Source organism: Hyperoodon ampullatus (assembly GCF_949752795.1).
Source record: "Hyperoodon ampullatus genome assembly, chromosome: 13".
NCBI classification, from domain to species: domain Eukaryota; kingdom Metazoa; phylum Chordata; class Mammalia; order Artiodactyla; family Ziphiidae; genus Hyperoodon; species Hyperoodon ampullatus.
The window spans coordinates 40573677-40592934 of record NC_136926.1 but is presented as its reverse complement, the minus strand read 5'-3'; the positions used below and the strand labels follow the sequence as shown (position 1 = coordinate 40592934).

The 19258-nt window shown below is 46.6% G+C and overlaps 1 protein-coding gene across 1 annotated transcript in view; it reads right to left on the bottom strand.

The window, feature by feature from the left end:
* Window positions 1-19258, bottom strand: part of CABLES1 (Cdk5 and Abl enzyme substrate 1) — a gene marked incomplete at both ends in the record, with an annotated part of 107406 nt that overhangs the window by 22395 nt on the left and 65753 nt on the right. The window contains one exon of the mRNA XM_079718250.1: window positions 3-99. Within this exon, the coding sequence (XP_079574376.1) occupies window positions 3-99 (97 nt within the window). The remainder of the gene's footprint in view (window positions 1-2; window positions 100-19258) is intronic.

Below are 19258 nucleotides of genomic sequence, written 5' to 3'. Positions count from 1 at the left end.
ACCTTCCCGTCAGCGCCCAGCTCCACGCCTTCCAGGCCAATGATCTCTTTCAGGCTCACGGCTCCTGCTGACTGTCTCCCTCCGTCCAATTTCAAATCCCTGGGGGGGACAAGCCGAGGATTAAAAATGGTTCTGTTTGCACCCAAAGGAGCCACGGAGATGTCTCCTGACGGGACACTACAGTCACACTCGCAAAAATGACAGAGAGCCCTGCCGGATGAGACCCTCTCTTTGTCCCTCCTTCTCAGAGACACTCTGTGGGTAGGTACTTCTACCCACTTTGAAATAAACGAAATCCAATGGAACAGAGAGCCTGAAGACGAGAGTCAGGCTCAGAAGCCAATGGATTACCCACGTCCCTTCCCGCTCGGCAAGGCCATTGGCTCTTAGCTGGTCAGCTAACCGGAAGCCAGGGAGAGACCAGCTCTCCCTGCCACCCCCTTATTAGATGGGAGAAAGAAATTCTTACCCTAAACAGTTCGCAGCTTTACTACTAGTAACGAAGGAATTAAGGCCACAATAGCCACCCCAGCTTCCTTGCCAGGCCACTTAGACAATGATTATCTTTCTATAAAAGAATAATCTCCAGTGTTAACAGCAAGCATTTATAGAGCACATCACAATTTACAAAGACTTTCACACATCCTCCATTTCATTCTTTAAAATCATCCTATCAGACAGGCGTTGCAATTATTATCCTATTTTACAGATGAGAAAAAAGAACCCAGAGCAGGTAAACAGCTCACCAAAGTCACCCTAAGAGCGGGCTGTAGAGACCAGTTTTGCATCTAACGCTGTATCTTGTGCAGCACGTGGCCTCGGTCTGGCTGTGTCTCTGCTCAGGGGTAACTGCTCACATTTTCATGGACAATCCCCCTCCTTACAGTAGTTCTCAGACTTTCGCTGCATGTTAGAATCACCTGGGATCTTTGACAAACTACAGGCTCAGAGATACTGCGGGTTCAGTTCCAGATCACCCCTATAATGCAAATATTGCAATAAAGCGAGTCACATGAATCTTTTGGTCTCCCAGTGTTTATAAAAGTTATATTTACAGTATGCTGTAGTCCATTAAGTGTGAAATAGTATTATGTCTAAAAAAACAATGTACATACCTTAATTTAAAAATATTGCTAAAAAATGCTCACCATCATCTGACAATGCAAGGTTGCCACAAACCTTCAATTTGTGAAAAAAAACAAAAACAAAAACGCAGTATCTGTGAAGCACAACAAAACGAGGTACGCCTGTACTGTGTCTGGCTTCCATCCCCAGACATTCATTCTGATTCAGTTGGACGTGGGTGGCAGGAGTTTTAAACGCTCCCCAGGTGATTCCAAATTGCAGCTACGTTTGGAAGCTCTCTCTTCCAGCTTGGCTCTACCACACAGCGCTTATCAGTCAAAGCCGCCCCAGGGTGGCAGCATCTTGCCGTGTGGGCTGGAGGGAGGCACCCCATTCAGGGGTGTCTCCTACAACCTAAGCAAGAATAAACAAAATGTAAAGGCAAGACTCTCCAGGCCAAAGGTGAAGGAATCATGGAAAGAGAGAAAGGGAGCCGGGTGAGAGGTGGGGAAGAGATAAGAGGTCACCCCCTCCCACCTTCTAAGGAGGAAAAAAAAAAGTATTCTCTCACTTTGTTGAGCAGTCATCCTTGTCTATGGGCCTCCCATGCGTGAACTGACTCCCTGATCCTATCTGATTAATGACAGTTTCCGTAAGAAACAACCAAGACCTGCATCTAGTAAGTACGATATTTTCTAAGGTAGTCTCCTTGGGAAGCCAAGGTCGTGTCAAGCTCAGGATTTCTCTGGAGCCCCTTTTGGAATGAACACTAACGTCATGCAGAAAACAACAACAACAAAAAACAACCAACCCATTCCAGTCTTCAAACTTTATATGTATATATACAGTGCATGTGTATGTATGTGTGTTTGGGTGTGTATACATAATTTTTTTTTTTTTTTTTTTTGCAGTACATGGGCCTCTCACTGTTGTGGCCTCTCCCGTTGCGGAGCACAGGCTCCGGATGCGCAGGCTCAGCGGCCATGGCTCACGGGCCCAGCCGCTCCGTAGCACGTGGGATCTTCCCAGACTGGGGCACGAACCTGTGTCCCCTGCATTGGCAGGCGGACTCTCAACCACTGCGCCACGAGGGAAGCCCTATAATATTTTTTAAAACCTTGAACACTTACTAGTTGAATCAGTGTCCCCCCCACCCCAACTGACCAGATTTTACTGTAAATGACTTCAGGTACTTCCAAACATCAAACTCACCCCTTAAGGACAGTACCGAACAGGACAGTAACCCACAGAATTGCAAATACTTCGTTAGAAGGTGCACATCACCCCCTCGAGAGCCCTAAAATGTTCTGAGCAACAGAAGTGCTCTCGGGATGTGTCTGAGTTCTCCCGCAGGGGCCTCCTCTGCTGGGGCCACAGCCACCGAGGGCTCTGAGGTCCAGGCTGATGTGAGTCATGTCACTTTATGAACATGCCATGCCAACAGAGAGACCTGTTTTCCAGTTATTGGCCTCAAATCCCAAACTGGAAGGACCAGGTGGGCTGGAGCACAGCAGGGCTCAGCAAGGCCGCCAGAACCTCAGGTACCCAGAGACCACGTGCCCAGCTGCCTCACCTCCTACATGAGCCATCGGGGCAGCTCTCAAAAGACTTCCTCAAGCAATGAAGGATGGAGACGATGACTGCACCAGGGCAACTAACAAAGGGAAATGCCTCCAGAGCAAGAACCCGAACAAGACATGGAGGCAAAAAGAGCAGTGGTGGGAAAGGATGGAGAGGCCCAATGGCGGAAGACCAGGGGCTGAGCTGGTACAAAGAAGCAGAGCCTGGCCTTTGGTTAAAGGACCCACAGCGTGCTTCTGCGGACTTACTGCTTTTCCAAAGCCTAACCCAGCAAGCACGTGCCACAAATTCCCAGCTCTCAAAGAACTGTCTCCTTGATTCCACTTCACCCAGATGGGGGATGTTATTTAGGACTGAAACTAATACAAAAGCAGGGAATATCTTTATGGGATGAGAAGACCAAAAGAAATAAGGAGTATTAAAAGAGGCCCCTGTTAAGAGTGCTCCTGTTGAAAAAGAATAGATACATGTATAACTGAATCACCCTGCTGTACATCTGAAACTAATACAATATCATTAGACAACTATGCTCCAATACAAAATACAAATTAAAAAAAAAAGAGCGCTCCTGGATGGAGAGCTGGCTACAGGCAGGTACAGAGTCTCAATCCATGTCTGTATCTTGTCTACTTGGTGTCTGATGTGTGAAGATGCTTAAAGAAGTGCTTACTGAACAGAGCTAGTCTGACTCTTTGCTAGTTCATAAAGACAGCACAGAAGGTGGGTGTTTTGCCATCGTGCCCCTTTGCATCTGTCTCAGTTTGCTCCCAGGCTCACTGCTTCCCTGGGGCAGCTTTGCCTTTGCCTTTGCCAGCTGGGCCCCTCGATACTGGATGCACACACCCCAGTTCGCAGAACCAAACCAGCCACCTTCACTCCACACTCTTCTTCTTCTTCACTCCTCCCCCGTGGGAAATGGAGCCATAACAAAAGTTATACTTCTTGTGCACACATGAAATGCAAGACTCCTCTCCATGAGATAAACCCCAAGTCCCATTTAAAGGAACAGGGATTCTTAGACTGTCCAAGCACCTCCTGGACACTTTGGACCACATGGAAGAGAAAGCATGACGGGCAAAACTCCATTACTCCTGACCGTGGGCACTCATCTTTCGAGAATTACTGTGCCCGTCTGCTTATTGCAGCCACCCTTCCCGCTGGCGCTTCACTTGTATCTTTCTACTTTCTAAATAACTACGGCATGCTGAGAAAGAAAATAAGCCAGGAAAATAGTGCATCCACCCTCACCGGCTACTGAGAAAACACACACTGCTCATTATAGTCCAACAGAAACTCCCACAGTGAGGGAATCTCCTCCATCTGAGCTGTCCTACAGGGCATCCACGAGCCACATGTGGCAATGGAGCACTTGCAGTGTGACCAGTTGACTGAGAAACGGAATTGTTAATTTTGGGTAATTTTAGTTAAAATTTAAATAGCCACATGTGGCTACTGTACTGGACTAATAAGTCAGCCTTTTTTGCAGCGGCCTGGCCACTTTCTTCCCATTGCCTCTGAGGATGTCTCCATCCCAGGCCCCAGTTCACAGAAGAGACCCAGAGTGGGCGGGGGAACAGAAGCAGGACCCTGTGGATGGAGCCAGAGCACACCAATGAACAATGAGCAACGGTGCTCTCCAAGTTCACAGCATTCCAGGTCCTTTGTGCATCCTGGAGGGGAGAAGGGGGTGCCCAGTGATAATTAAGTCTGAATTTCCCTCCAGCCTTGTAGAAGGGAGTTTATATTATTCATATTACGTAAACTTAAAAAAAAATGCTACATTTCTTGTACACCAAAGCTGGTGCACCTGTATTGGCTACACTCACATTTCAGAAACTTCACTGACCTGGTTATAAATATCATAACTGCTCTAGAAAATTGACTGCTTCGTGGTGGCAGTTGAGGGCACACTTTTCCATTTTTTCTGCCTCAGATTCAGGAAGAGGTTGTTACTAACTTCGGGGCTGCCGTTTTGGCGGCATTGAATTAAGAGTGCCCACGTCCACACATCCACTTCCACAGCCACGTGTGCACGGAAAGTGAAACATGTCAAATCTATTTCCATAATGTTGGTCTCTTTTAACAACTTTTTAATTGTATATATTGAGACTCTTAGGATATAAAAAATACTTCTTTCAAAAGAGACTGACAAACTTCTCGAGGTGCCTTAGCTAAGTGCTCTCATAAGAGTTGCTGAAACGTATACAGTTGGCCCTCCGTATCCGCAGGTTCTGCATCCATGGATTCAACCAACCTCGGATCAAAAACATTTGGAAAAAAATTCCAGAAAGTTCCAAAAAGCAAAACTTGAATTTGCCCTATGCTGGCAACTATTGACATAGCATTTACATTGTATTAGGTAGTCTAAGTAACCTAGAGATGATTCAAAGTATGCAAGAGGATGTGTGTAGGTTATATACAAATACTATGCCATTTTGTATAAGGGACTTGAGCATCTGTGGATTCTGGTTCCACCGGGGGTCCTGGAACCAACTCCCCGTGGATACTGAGGGATGACCTACATTAACAAGAACCATATGAAACTGCTGTCGTCTGTCTGACTTACGTAAACTGTAACTTCACATCGTGACACCTAATTTACAGACGAAGTAACTGCTCAGGACTTACGTGTAAGTGTAAAGCAAGCAAAAGACCCGTGGTCCTTGATGCCCTACTGTTTTGGGAGCCAAGGGTTGAGGTCAACCACAGAAGGGAATTCTGAATGGTGTTGCTGGTTCACCCAAAGAGAGTCGCCAGTGACAAAAGAATTAAGCAGAAGTCCCAGAGGAGTAGTGATAAAATCTTGATGTTTTCTAAGATGATCCTTTTGAATTCTCATTAAAATGGTGTATGAAAATAGAAATATCTCTTTGGCTCAAATGCCAGCATTAACCCTCCAGTACCAAGAGGTTGAGCTGGATAACAGAACTACAGCTGAAAGTAATTAAAAGCAAACTGAAGTTGGACTTTTCTATTTCTTTGAAAAGCCAAGAAGATTATCTTTTCCCAGATACGTCTAGAGTTCAAATATTAATTTATTTATGTTCTACCTCCTTCTGAAAATGGAATGAAGGCACGTTCAAATACCAGATGTGGATATTGTCCAAAACTGTATGCATTAAGGTTTAAATGCTATAGCTTGCACTCAGAGACAAACATGGTCAGTCAGATCATAGGAGAGAATCTCATTTGGGCAGATGCACTAACAGACCTCTAGTTAAGAAACTGGACAATGCATAGGTCTGATTCCTTCTCTTCCACAGGCCTGGGTGATGCTACAGATCCGACTTACTTAGGTACAAGAGCTCATTTCTCATTCTATTCAAGTCTGTTAACTTTTGCAGAGGCTGTAGGCAATAAACATGCTTTGAAAACTCAGCTCAAAGATTTTTTTTTTTACAACATGTGGCCGATGGGTTGGGGAGTGGATGGCAGCGGTTCAAGGGGGGATGGGGGAGGGGCTCGCAGAAGACTGCGGGGAGATTAAAACAGAAGATGAAAACGCATTTGGGGACACAGCCAATCAGCAGCTGTACCCTTAAGCAAGGAGCAGAAATGTAGGTTGGTTCTTTTTGGGGGTGTAAACCCATCCTTCATAGGACAGCACTGGAAGTCATTTAATGCAGCTCTCCTGAAAGCCTGTAGCTTCATGGCTGGAAACCCCCTGGACCTCTTAGTTTTGGCTCCCACGGCATAGTGAATGTACATGATTTCACAGTTGTGAAGTCATCCGGTCCAAGCAGATGGCCAGTCTAGATATCCTGGTGCCCAAAGGGGGTTACCCAGGTCACTATTCATCACACAATGGCCAACTCCTGATTTCATCTTGTGTAATAGGCAAAATGATCTTTCGTTTCCTTTTTTTAAAGCTCACTGAGCCATAATGCATGGAACTGATCAAATGAAATTCCCTATGAGATAACAAGAAATTCAAGCTAAGGCCCTTTCCTTAGGGAGCAATGAACCAAAATTCCTCTTACTTAAAAAAGAAAAAAAAAAGATTTAAATACTTAAGCCCTGGGAAGTAGATGGAACAAGTGTGTGTGTGATCAATTAACTAGTTTCCAGGGCTTTCTGCTTCCAAGGTGGGGATGGCCTGACTTCTGTCCCTAATCATTCCTCTCATGGAGCCCCAAAGTCAAGACCTTGGAATGCCAGCCCGGAGCTCCACTGGGCACTTGCTCTTTAAAGAACCACAATAGGTTGAGCACTTTAATGTGTAAATAATTTAAAAGCCAGTTAATTGGGAATGACACATATAACTAATATGTATAAAATAGATAACTAACGAGAACCTGCTGTATAAAAAAATAAATAAAATAAAATTCAAAAAAAAAAGCCAGTTAAATATTAACAGGATTTCTGGGTCCTAAAAAAAAAAAAAAGGGATCTGCTGTAAAGAAAGCAAAGCTTGAAAGCTGGATTAGGAAAGAAAATACCACTTGTGAGCTCATTTTAATTAAGAGATCATACATCCACTGGAACTCAACCACACAGCATTTATCATAGTCTAAGTGGTCCTAATTGTCACTTCTTCAGATACCGTACAGCTGCCATCTTGGATTGGTTCTGCTCCCTTGTATCAGAGCAGAACATTATAATATCACAGTTCAGTCGATGGAACAAGGCCCAGGAATGACAGGAAAAAGTGAAATCCAGGCAGCTTTTAGTCCAGAAGTCCAGCCCCTCTCACACTCAGCACTTCATTGATAAACCATCCCTACCCCCCTTCGGTAACTGGCAGACAATGAAGGGACCATAACACAGCTTACACCAAAATCTTTGTCTAAAGGCAGCTCCTATAAACATCGGGGTAATAGCATGATTCATCCATGAGCTCATTCCTGAATCTGTCTCTGTGTGGAAATATGCTTGGTGTGAGGAAAGAAACACAATTTGTGAATGTGCAATTTTCCACAACGAAAAGAGATGTTTTTTGGGAAAATGGGTGGGGAGGAAGGGGGGGGATGGGCTGGGAGCCAGGCAGGCAGCATTTAGGCTTAGAGGCCCTCTCTAAAAATAGAAGAAGCCGTTCTCTGTGTCACCAAATGATCAGCTCAGGAAATGGACCCAAGAGGATGACCTCATCTGAAATGCCCCAATGCCAAAAAGCGAAGGACATAAACACCATGTGGCAGCTGCTATTTTAAAACACGCCCCCTGAGATACCTTGTGCTCCACTGGGACGCCATTTTCTTCATCACATGGTCTCTGATACATTTATAATAAAAGTAACCCAGCGACTTTCGATCAGGTGTGGTTATCTGAATGGGTCTGTACCCACACACATCTCAGAAACTGTTTTTTGCTGAAATCACTACCTTGGTTATTTAACATAGCCTCGAATCACAGGTTAACTGGGTTCATTCCTAATTCCTTTTGTTTGGATCCGTACATACAGAAATGCCTACTGATGTCCATATGTTTCAGGAAATAAGAGCATGTGGGCACCCACGTCACTCCTCTTATGTATAGTCCTGGGGCTGGTCCTCAATACAATGCCTGCATCTCCCCCTCAGCAGTGGGTTGTTATCCAAAAGCTTATGAGTCCGCCCTCTGGAACTCAGAATGCACTTCCCACTGACACGATGTTATAAATGGCCATTAGCCCACACAATGCCCTTTTTGGCCTACAACGTAACTGAACTAGCCCAAGAGTACCATCAAGAGCTGTGGTTGCAGGAGCAGCAGGTCAGAGGGGGTAAGAGGGCGAAGAAATAAGAGAAAGTTGGGTTTGTCTCGTGGTTTTCCCGGTTTGGGGCTGACCCTCCATAACATTTTAAAAGAGGTCAAGTTTGCCTTATTTCCACCTCCCTCTCTGAGCCTCCTTTTCCTTCTCAGGATCCTTCCTTCCAAGCTGTTCCTATTTTTTCACAATTTCCTCTCGCTCTCTCTACTTCTGAACTCATAGATTCCTTTACAGCTCCCAGATTTTCCACTCCTGGTACCATGGTGATGGCACAGCAGCCCAGAGGATGGGGTGAGGGCTGAGAGCAGGAGAAGGGGCAGTGGTCTTAGAGGTGTGGATGAGCTGTTGATCAAGTGGGGTTTGCCTACTTAGGAAAGTCGAGCAGCTTGCTTGCAATTCATTTCATAAGTGGAGGGTCGCCAAGCCAAACCACAAATCCACGCTAGAAAAGAGAAGGCAATGACTAATGTGGATAAAAGGCAACGAGGCTCAGACAGGCCTTGGCAACTGGTTGAGAGAAGAGGAGCTGGTTTAAGGCTGGGACTCTTCCCAGAAAATGGCACAATTTACAAGCTTAATCTGAGAAGAGTGTTTACAGCTATGGAAGGTTTGATGTTTCAGTTATAGTGAAAAAGGCAGGCAACATCTGTTCCTCTTCTCAGCAACCAGCTTCTAATAGCTTGTTTTGAAAGGTGGGGTTTGGCAGGGCCTCTTAGCACTAGCAGGAAAGATCAGAACAAAACAATCATCTTGTCATATTCCCTATAAGCCCATGCACTAGGGGGAAAAAAGACTGGAAGGAAATAGACCAAAATGTTAATGATGCCTTTGAGGTGAGGCTCGGTCATTTTTAGTCTTCCTTTTATTTTTATGTATTGTCCAGATTTTTAAAAATAAGCAGGTACCATTGAGGAAAGCAACGTAAAGACCAAGTGAAAAAGCAGAGCTGCAGATGAATCCCTTTTGTTTGTAGAAACACTCACTGGCTACCTCACCATGAATAGGATTGAGATTTGCCATGTTGGGGCACACCTAGAAAGACTGATCAAGTAGCTCTGTGACCAGACAAACATGTTACCAAAGTTAACATTTAATGAGTATCTACTAACAGGCTGGCAGGGGGCTCAGAGTGTTCATACCTAATTTTCCAGTTAATGTTCTCAGAATTCTGAGGTTGACATTATAGCCGATTTTATAGGTGAGTAAGCCTGGGACCAGAAAGTTAGTTAATTTGCTGGGACCAAGGATCCTGTCCGAGCCAGCTCTCTCCCATGCCGATGGCTCCCTGGCTTCAGGGATGGATAAGGACTGTGGTTTCACTGATGGGGCCATGAGGGACAGAGTGGACATGAGTGGGCTTCTCATCCCCACTCCCACTTTTCTGGAATAACTCTGATGTTAGGGGTTTTATTTACTGGTGTTCTGTGTAAACCTGTGTTAGAAGAACGGTTTTTTTCAGCAAAAAAAGAAAAAGTCTGCTAACCACAGGACTAGACAGTCTCCGAGTTCCTTCTAGCTCTAAAAGTCTATCTTCGGAGCTAAAGGGTGCTTGCTCCCTGTCAATGAGCTCACATGAACGGGCGTTAGCTGGCAAATGGTCCGTGCCAGATGTCCTTTAATGAATTAGCTGGGAGACACCCCGAGGAGAAGTTGCAATGCCCTTACGTCCAGGAAGGACTTTCACGCCCGCGGCAGTGGCTTCTGCTCATTGAGCTCAGCCAGTAGGCCTGCTGTTTTGAAAGGCAATCCACCCCTGGTGATGATTCGTGGGACTGTGGGCTCAAGTGCTGGTTATTTGACAGGAGTGAGCACAGCCTGTAGCCCGTCTTCAATCTAAGCGTGCCAGTAAATCGCGGCATCTTCCCAACACATGCACCTGAGCACAGATGGCCACACTGGGCCACAGAAAGGGCAGGGCAGGGAGGCCCAGCTTGTGCACGTGCGTGCGCGTGGGTGGTGGTGAGAAGGACCCAGGCAGAGGCTTCGGTTCACCCCCCAGCCATGGAGGGGGGCTCCAGTGACGGGATGAAGTTCCCCCCTACCCCCAGCACTGACCTGGGAAAACGGCCCTCTAACGCTGCGCTAGATTCAATCCAAAGTGTGTCCCTTGCCATAAGCGAGAGCAGGAAACGTGAAAGGAAAATCACGTGTTGCTCTGCTCAAAATGGGGCTGTGATCACATGATGCCGGTTCCGAGGCGTTCTGGCAACCTGAGTTGACTGAGGGCCGGGTAAGCCGGCCGCTGAAAGCCAGCGAACTCTGAGGTTGGCAGAGACTGTAAAAGCCAGGCGTGACCTCAGCAAAAGGCCTCGGTGCTCTGGGGTTTAACATGTGGGGTGCAGCATCTGTGAGTGAGTCTGAAGGAGCACCACGTGCCTGGCTGGTGGTGCCGTCCAGGCTGTGAGGCGGACGTGGGAGAGACACCTGGCGAGGCAGGTCGGGCTGGGGGACCCTGATGGGGCTCGGCACCTGCATGCGGGTGAAGCTGGAAGCCCTCTGTTGTTGTCACCGGGCTTAGCAACTTTCACTGAGGGTGTGACAGTTACTCGCAGGGAAGCAGGGCCCTGAGGTCCATGTCAGAGCATCCTTGTTAGCACCGTCCAGGCCCTTCCTTCTGACTGTCCAGCACCACTTCTATGGAGATGCTGCAGGGACAAGGTACCAGGCTGAGGGCTCCTGGGAAACAGCCCTTGCTCCTGCTGATGCAGAGGGTGTGGCTGTCATTTGCTGGGGCAGTGATGTATCTTCATAAAACTAGCCACTTTTAATAGCCTGGGGACAGTCCTCAGAAACACCACTTCTACTCGTTCATTCAACGAGCATCACAGGAAGGAGTACTGTGCACTGAGCACTGTGGAGATGGCTGTTGGACTAAGACAGAGTCACACCCTCAGGGGGGTGAGGACAAGCTACAAAGAGGTTAAATACATGGGTGAGCGCTACGACAGGCCTAAGCAAAGGCCCCACAGAACATGAGTGGATTCCTGCGGGGCCTGGGAGGGGGACGGTAGGACCTGGGGAGCGGTGCCTGAGCAAGCGGCCTGGAGGAGAGGTCCGGGTATGGTCCCAGCTGGAGGGCTGCAGGTTGGTGGTGCTGCTTGTGGCTGAGCTCAGAGTCCTGGGGTTTAGTTATCCATGGAGTCTGATTAGAACATGTCTCCTTTCAGGGAAGCATGGTGCGGGGAGGGAGGGGACCCTCTGAGGATGCTTCCTATGGATCCTCTCCTCCCGGAGGGCTCCCTCCCAGGGCTGATGCTGGGTTGGGGGTTGGAGTCCCTTGGTGGCCTCCCCAGGTCCAGTTCGGGGGCAGGTGGATTCTGCAGGGAGTCATGGTGGCAGAGGCCGAAGTTGGCTCTCAAGTCCCAGGAAGGCTGAAAACTGCATTTCCCATACCCCCGCGGGTGACCCCGGTTCTGGCCTGGGAGCACTCAGTGAAGCCGGGAGACAGAAGTGAGTAACACACGGGGAGATCAGGGCGTCTGTCGGGCATCAGGTGGAGGCATCAACAGCAGCGTTTCCACAGGAGCCCCGGACTGGGCTGCATGTTTGTCCTGGCTGCACGGCCTCCCACTGGGTTGTTCCTGGGTGTCTATACTGGTTTCTCTGTCATTCCTGGACATTCTGTGAACTATCCTAACTCCACTCCCTCCCACCCCAACCGTCAGCGAGGATCCTGCTATCTGAGTGTACCCGACCCTGCACTCTGCCCCTCCATGCCCATCGCCGCCCCTGTGGGTTCAGGCAATAGGCACGACTCTGAAATCCTAAAGTGAAAGAGCGGGGACAAAGGATAGTGATTAGGAGCATCTTACTTCATCTAATGGAAGACTTCCTGAAGTGCTGTGCGTGAGCAAACTCTGTAGATCCAACGCTATTTTAAGAAATAAAATAAGAAAGCTTACCAAGAAAGAAACAGGGCTTCCCTGGTGGCGCAGTGGTTGAGAGTCCGCCTACCGATGCAGGGGACATGGGTTTGTGCCCCGGTCCGGGAAGATCCCACGTGCCGCGGAGCGGCTGGGCCCTTGAGCCATGGCCGCTGAGCCTGCACGTCCGGAGCCTGTGCTCCGCAACGGGAGAGGCCACAACAGTGAGAGGCCCGCGTACCGCAAAAAAAAAAAAAACAAGAAAGAAAGAAACAAAGCTCTTAATCGTCAAAAGCCCTGTCACCAAGCCTTTTGTAAAGTGAAGACATATCTGGTGCTGCGAAAAATAATCCTCTAATGTAACTGTTCGGCACAGTTTCTCAAAGGAAGCCTTTTCTATGCATAGTATGAAGACAGTAGAAGACCCTTACCTGTCCCGGAACTGCTTCCAGGTGGGCCTGTGGGGTGACCTGGGCGTGGCTGGGAAGGTCTGGGGAGACGTGAGCCAGCAGCCCATCAAGGTCGCGAGCCAGTGACGCCCACACACGGCCCGGGTGTCTGCACAGTGTCGACACCTGGAGAATGTGCCTACCCCCACCTGCCCCGCGCCCCACCATATACCTTCCTGTTCTACAGTTGACAAATACCCACGTGGGAGAATGAAACAGATGACTTTCCACCCAAGACTCCACCCAGAGATGCCTGGGGTTTGCCCTTGGAGGAGCCCAGGCTGCAGTGTAAATGGGCACCCTCCAAAGCCACCACCCAGCACCATGGCCACCGGGTCCCCAGGAAGTGGCCCTCCTGTGGCACATGACAGAGCTCCGTGTCACCCAGTGCACATCTGTCAGCCAGTGAAGCCCGTGTGTCACTGGTCCTGAGCCAGCAAGCCCAGCACCAAAGCAGTGATGCTGCAGGGAATCCACTGGGCATGAGCGCTTTCGGGATGGCCTCTGGGGGGTCAGCTGGGCCCAAAGCAGCGCCTGCAGCCAGCCTGCCTGCCCTACCTCCTCCCTCTGCTGCTGCAGCCATGCTTCCCTCTGCCCCCGACTCTGCATCTGTAAAAGGATAACTGGAGAATCTGCCTTCTGAGGTTGTTGTGGAAATTAAATGAGCAAATGTTTATAAAGCTCTCAGAACAGTGCCTGGAACACTGGAAGCATTATTTACCTTTCAGCTTATGTTATTACCTGCATTTGTCATGTTCATGCAATATCTGACTACACAATCAGCTAATCCTAAGGAAATACGCTCTTTTCTCAGAGAGCTGTATCTGTAAATCAAGGCAGGGAAGAACAGTTTGGAGACTGCTGTAGTTGGTAAGCAATCAGAGGGGTCTGCTTCAAGCAGAAGCTCTGGAAATCACTTTGTGAATAAGCCTATTGTCAGCTTTGTATAAATCTGGTAGCATGCAAAATGACCCCAAACATTTCACATTGTTCTCAACTCTGGGTTGCTTTAGTACCTATCCTTTTAGCCCATACCAGAATAGAATGTACCAAATAAGACTGCAGAACGTCACTAGATCTGTACATTTTAAAAACTGCACAGAGAATAATTATTCAGATGTGAGGTCTAAAAGCAGCTGATGGGTGGTGGATGGGGAACGTGAACAGTATGTTTCATTCATAAACTCCTTGTTCAGCCAGACTTACAGCTTCCACATTAGCAAAGCAGACGAGGGTGCGAACACAGAGGCAAGCATTCTGAGCTGGCAGGATCTTTGGAGAGTGTCGTCAAACCTCCCCATTGGACAGTGAGGGAACTGAGACCCCAGTGACAGTGACATCCCAGGACCAGGCCTCTCAGCACAGCTCCCTTCTTTCTGTCCCCACTCCTTCCCCCTCCCCTCACTACACAGGCCTGAACCCTGCAGTGTCCTCAGCAATGGGATTACAGCTGGGATGGCGCTTTATGGAATTCTCTCAACAGCTCAGGCATCATAGAGACCCTGCCCGGAAGTTCATGAGCCAGAGTGTCCTCGAACATCCTTGGAAGTCAATGCTGAGGCTGGAATATCCTTCTCCACCTCTCTGACACCTCACACTTGCAATCTAGCTGAAGTGCCACCTTTTGTGAAGAGCACTCCCCGATCCCTCTGTCCGAATTCACCCAACTCTTCCCTCTGTGCTCCAGCTGTACGCTGCGTAGGACTCAACTGTTTGCTCTTTGGCTTGAAGGTTAGTTTGTTTACCCCCTTGTTTCTGTCTCCTACCATTAGACGGTGAGCTCTATGGGAAAAGAGGCATTTTCTTGTTCACCGCTGTATCCCTGGATACTGCCTAGAACACAGTAGGTTCAACAGACTCCATGCGGTGAATGAATGAAGTCTGCTGTGCAGTGTTAGCACCTGAATGTCTACAGGGAAGGCAGGCAGAGATGGCCATGTACTTGGAGGTGTAGGCAGGGCTGAAGAGACTTTACAGAGCAAACATCTGGCTTTTACTGAAGACTGTAGATTTATTGTAAATGTGGATGTTGATAAAGATTTGGGGGCAAAGTGCTCTCTAGCGCCTCTTTGGGGCTCCCCAGTTGTCTTGGTCTGGCCGTTCACATGTCTGGCTTCCTTGTTCAATAATAAGCTCCTGGAGAACAGGTCTTACTCGCCCCTGCACCCTCCCAGCCTCCAGAAGGGCCTCACACTCACTAGGGGCAGAAGAAATGACCAAATGCATGAATGCAAGAATGAATGGATGGATGGTAAAACCTCTCCTAACACTGTCCTGTCCGCTTTGGTCACCTGATGTTGGGAGCCAAAATAAATATTCAGTTCAGTTTAAAGCCAAGAAAAAGCTTTGGGGTCAGGGTGGCGGGGAGGGTGAACCAAAGATATGAGGGCAGGACTTGGGAAGCTCCAGCACAGCACAAGAAGCCAGAAAACAAAACCGGAAAGAGATAAGGCCATCCTGATAGATGCTTTCCATGAAAGGGAGGTTCAAGTACACAGTGGATGAACTTTTGAGTTTCCTGTTTTTAAAACTTTCTTACGGTGAAGTTGGAACTGTACACTGTCCCCTTCAGCGGGGGGTTTGTGCTTATCTGGAATAATCCGGCACATGTGGCTTAGTCCACATGCGTGTGTAAGGACAACGGAAACATGGGAGCTGGAAACCACAGTGTCAGCAGGCCAGGGTGGCCGGAGTCCTGGGCTCTGGCGCTGCTGGGTTTGCTGTCAGTGTGAGTGAGTCTCATCCCCCCGCGGCCCCAGGGGCCTGAGCTATGATGCACGGAGGCCATACCATGTCATCTCTAGAGCCCTTTCCAGCCTTGAAATTCTAAGACTCACGTCTTGGCCACAGAGAGAACTTTAGCATAAAAGCAAAGGAATTTTCCACAGTACAAAGGCATTAGTTACTATGTACACAGACTACCTGACTTTAAAATATATATGTGTATAATTTACTAGGATAAATATTTTTTATTATTTGAACACAGCTGTTTCCCAATAATTAGTTGGAAAAAATCATAATTATGATGTGGCAGATATTCATAAATAGGATGTCTGCTCATTAAAAAAATTTAAAAAGCAGAATGCTTTTCTTTTTACATTTTTAAAATTGAAGTATAGTTCATTTACAATGTTGTGTTACCTTCAGGTATACAGCAAAGTGATTCAGTTTTATATTATATATATATATATATATATATATATATATATATATATATATATATATATATATATATATATATTCTTTTCCCGATTCTTTTCCATTATAGGTTATTAGAAGACATTGAACATAGATCCCTGTGCTATACAGTAGGTCTCTGTTGTTTATCTATTTGATGCGTAAGCAGAATGCTTCTTAACCCCGCCACTAATTTACAATCTTTTGAATTCTGTTCAGAGTTTCTTATGTGAGAACTTAAGGAGGATATGCTGCAGAAATAGGCATGCTCTTTTCTCTGTTAGGTATTATGAAGGACCCGATTATGTGTTTTGTTACAGAAAATTAACCCTTCTGCACCACGGTTTCCTCATCTACAAAATTTGAAGAATTAGTGTGTTTGAGTTTATTCATGTCTAGGATGTAAAAAGTTATGTCCTGTGATCCCACACCCTGGTTTTGCTTCTCTATCTGGAGTCATCGGGCAGAATAGCTGACACATCCTATGATATATCCTCCTGAATCCCACGAGGGCTTCCCAGCAGTGGGGAGGAGACCTGGGCTCTGACAGGCCCCATTTCCCCGCATCCTGGCTGCCAGCTAGCACTTCCCTGAGGTGTTCAAAATGTGGAGGGCCACTTATTTCCACAAGGATGTCAAACAGAGATACTCTGGGTGATCTCTTCCCAGGTAATCTAAGTTACAACACATCCCAATGGGCTTTGCATAAAATGCAGTGATCTTCAAATTAACGGCACAGGTAGTAACCTTCCATCCTCGTTCTAGAGAGGACCAAGCACAGGCTCACAGAAGGTAAGTGATTTGCCCAAGTGAAAAACTGTAAGTCTCTAAGTTCTCCACACGAAGCCCCGCATTTCTTTTGCTGTAAGAAATCCGGGTACCCCACCTGCCTCTGTGTGCCAGGCACTGTGCCAGATCCCAGGCACCCAGTGAGCCTCAGTTAACTTCTGGGAGGCGGTTATCATAACAGTCCCACTGCACAGACGGGTTTCTGTGAATACAGAGTTTGTCTCACCTGTTGGCCAGAGAGAGTCATGGGAAGCCCTAGGCTGGACAGACTCAGGTTCAAATTCCTGTTCTGACAAAATATATAAAGAACTCATACAATCCAACCACAAAAAAAACAACCTGATTAAAATGGGCAGAGGATATGAATAGACATTTTTCCAAAGACATACAGATGGCCAACAGGCACATGAAAAGGTGCTCAACATCACTAATTACTAGGGAAGTGCAAATCAAAAGCAAAATGAGATATCACCTCATACCTGTTAGAACAGCTATTATCAAAAATACAAGGAATAACAAATGTTAAAGAGGATTAGAGAAAAGAGAACCCCTGCCTTTTCCACTGTTGGTGGAAATGTAAACTGGTGCAGCCACCATGGAAAACTGTATGGAGTTTCCCAAAAAAATTAAGAATAGAACTACGATATGACCCAGCAATTACACTTCTGGGTATTATCTGAAGAGCATGAAAATGTTAATTCAAAAAGATATATGCACTCCTATGTTCACTGCAGCATTACTTATAATAGCCAAGATATGGAAGCAACCTAAATGTCTAATGATGGATGAATGGATAAAGATGTGGCACCTATATGTGCGTACACACACACATGAATATTATTCAGTCATAAAAAACCCTGTGATTTGTGACAACATGAATGAACCTTGAAGTTATTACGCCAAGTGAAATAAGTCAGATGGAGAAAGACAAATATCGTATGACTTCACTCATATGTGGAATCAAAACGAAACAAAGCAAAACAAATGAACAAACAAAATAAAACAAAAGCAAACTCATAGCTACAGAGATCAGACTAGTGGTTACCAGAGGAGGAGGTGGCTGGGGGGTGATGGAAATGGGTAAAGGGGGTGAAATGTATGGATGGTGACTAGACTCATGGGGGTGATCACTCAGATATTGAACTGCAATGCTACACACCTGAAATTTATTTTTTAAAAATTCCCATTCTGGCCCAAAGTTGATGTATGAGATGTTAAGTCTTGACGATCAGTGGTTTTATCTATAAAATGGAGATAAGCACTTGGATACCATAGTGAGGGGACCCCAGGACTTGGAAATAAGATCATCTTTCAAGAATGAAACTAACGGAATATTACTCAGCCATAAAAAGAAACGAAACTGAGCTATTTGTAATGAGGTGGATAGACCTAGAGTCTGTCATACAGAGTGAAGTAAGTCAGAAAGAGAAAGACAAATACCGTATGCTAACACATATATATGGAATTTAAGGAAAAAAAATGTCATGAAGAACCTAGGGGTAAAACAGGAATAAAGACACAGACCTACTTGAGAATGGACTTGAGGATATGGGGAGGGGGAAGGGTAAGCTGTGACAAAGTGAAAGAGAGGCATGGACATATATACACTACCAAACGTAAGGTAGATAGATAGTGGGAAGCAGCCGCATAGCACAGGGAGATCAGCTCGGTGCTTTGTGACCGCCTGGAGGGGTGGGATAGGGAGGGTGGGAGGGAGGGAGACGCAAGAGGGAAGGGATGTGGGAACAGATGTATATGTATGACTGATTCACTTTGTTATAAAGCAGAAACTAATAAAAAAAATAAAAATAAAAAAATAAAAAAAGAATGAAACTAACACGAACACTTCAAAGATGAAAATGTGGAGAAGCCAGATTGTGTTAAAGAAACAGAATGAGTCCTTGGATAGGAAGACTTGGCAGTCACCTGACTGAATACTCTTAGCCATTATTAAAGGTGGTTATTAATCATATGTGAAATTTTTATGTGTCTTCCCTCTTGGTTGTAAGTTCCAGGAGGGCAGGAACCAGATCCATCTTTCCCTACCTTTACCTCCAGGACCTAGTCACACAGTAAGCCCTCAATAAATGAATAAATGGAACATAGCTAAGGACAGAATGCGTTCATCAGAAAGGTGAGCAAGGAAAGCCCAGAAAAATAAGGCTGGCACCACAGTGTCCAGGCAGGTCCTCGCTGTGAGAAGATGTACTTGCAGACAGACTGATGATTCAGATCTCCTGGAAGTGCACTTACAGGCTAGTCACACTCAAACATTCTGAGCCCTGGGGCCATTACTTGTAATTAGATTAATGAACTGGCCTTCTGGGTCACACATAGGTCTGTGAGCTGGTACAAGCTACTGACCCAAGAAATAAGCCTGCTCTCAGGGGTGGCCAGACCCAGGACCACAGCAGGTTGAAAAGATAAAGAAAACCTTTCTTTTTTCCCCTCTACTCAGTAGAGTAGAAGTCTCTTAAGGGCAGCCCGCTGGCCACACCCAGATGGTCCTACAAACCTCAGAGCTGCAGGATTTGCTGTTACATTTTTTAGAGCACCTACTTTGCAAGGTTGTCGTGAGAATGCAGATAATGAAGAGGACTGGCACAAAGTAAGTGCTCAATAAACAGTAAGATTATTATTGCTCT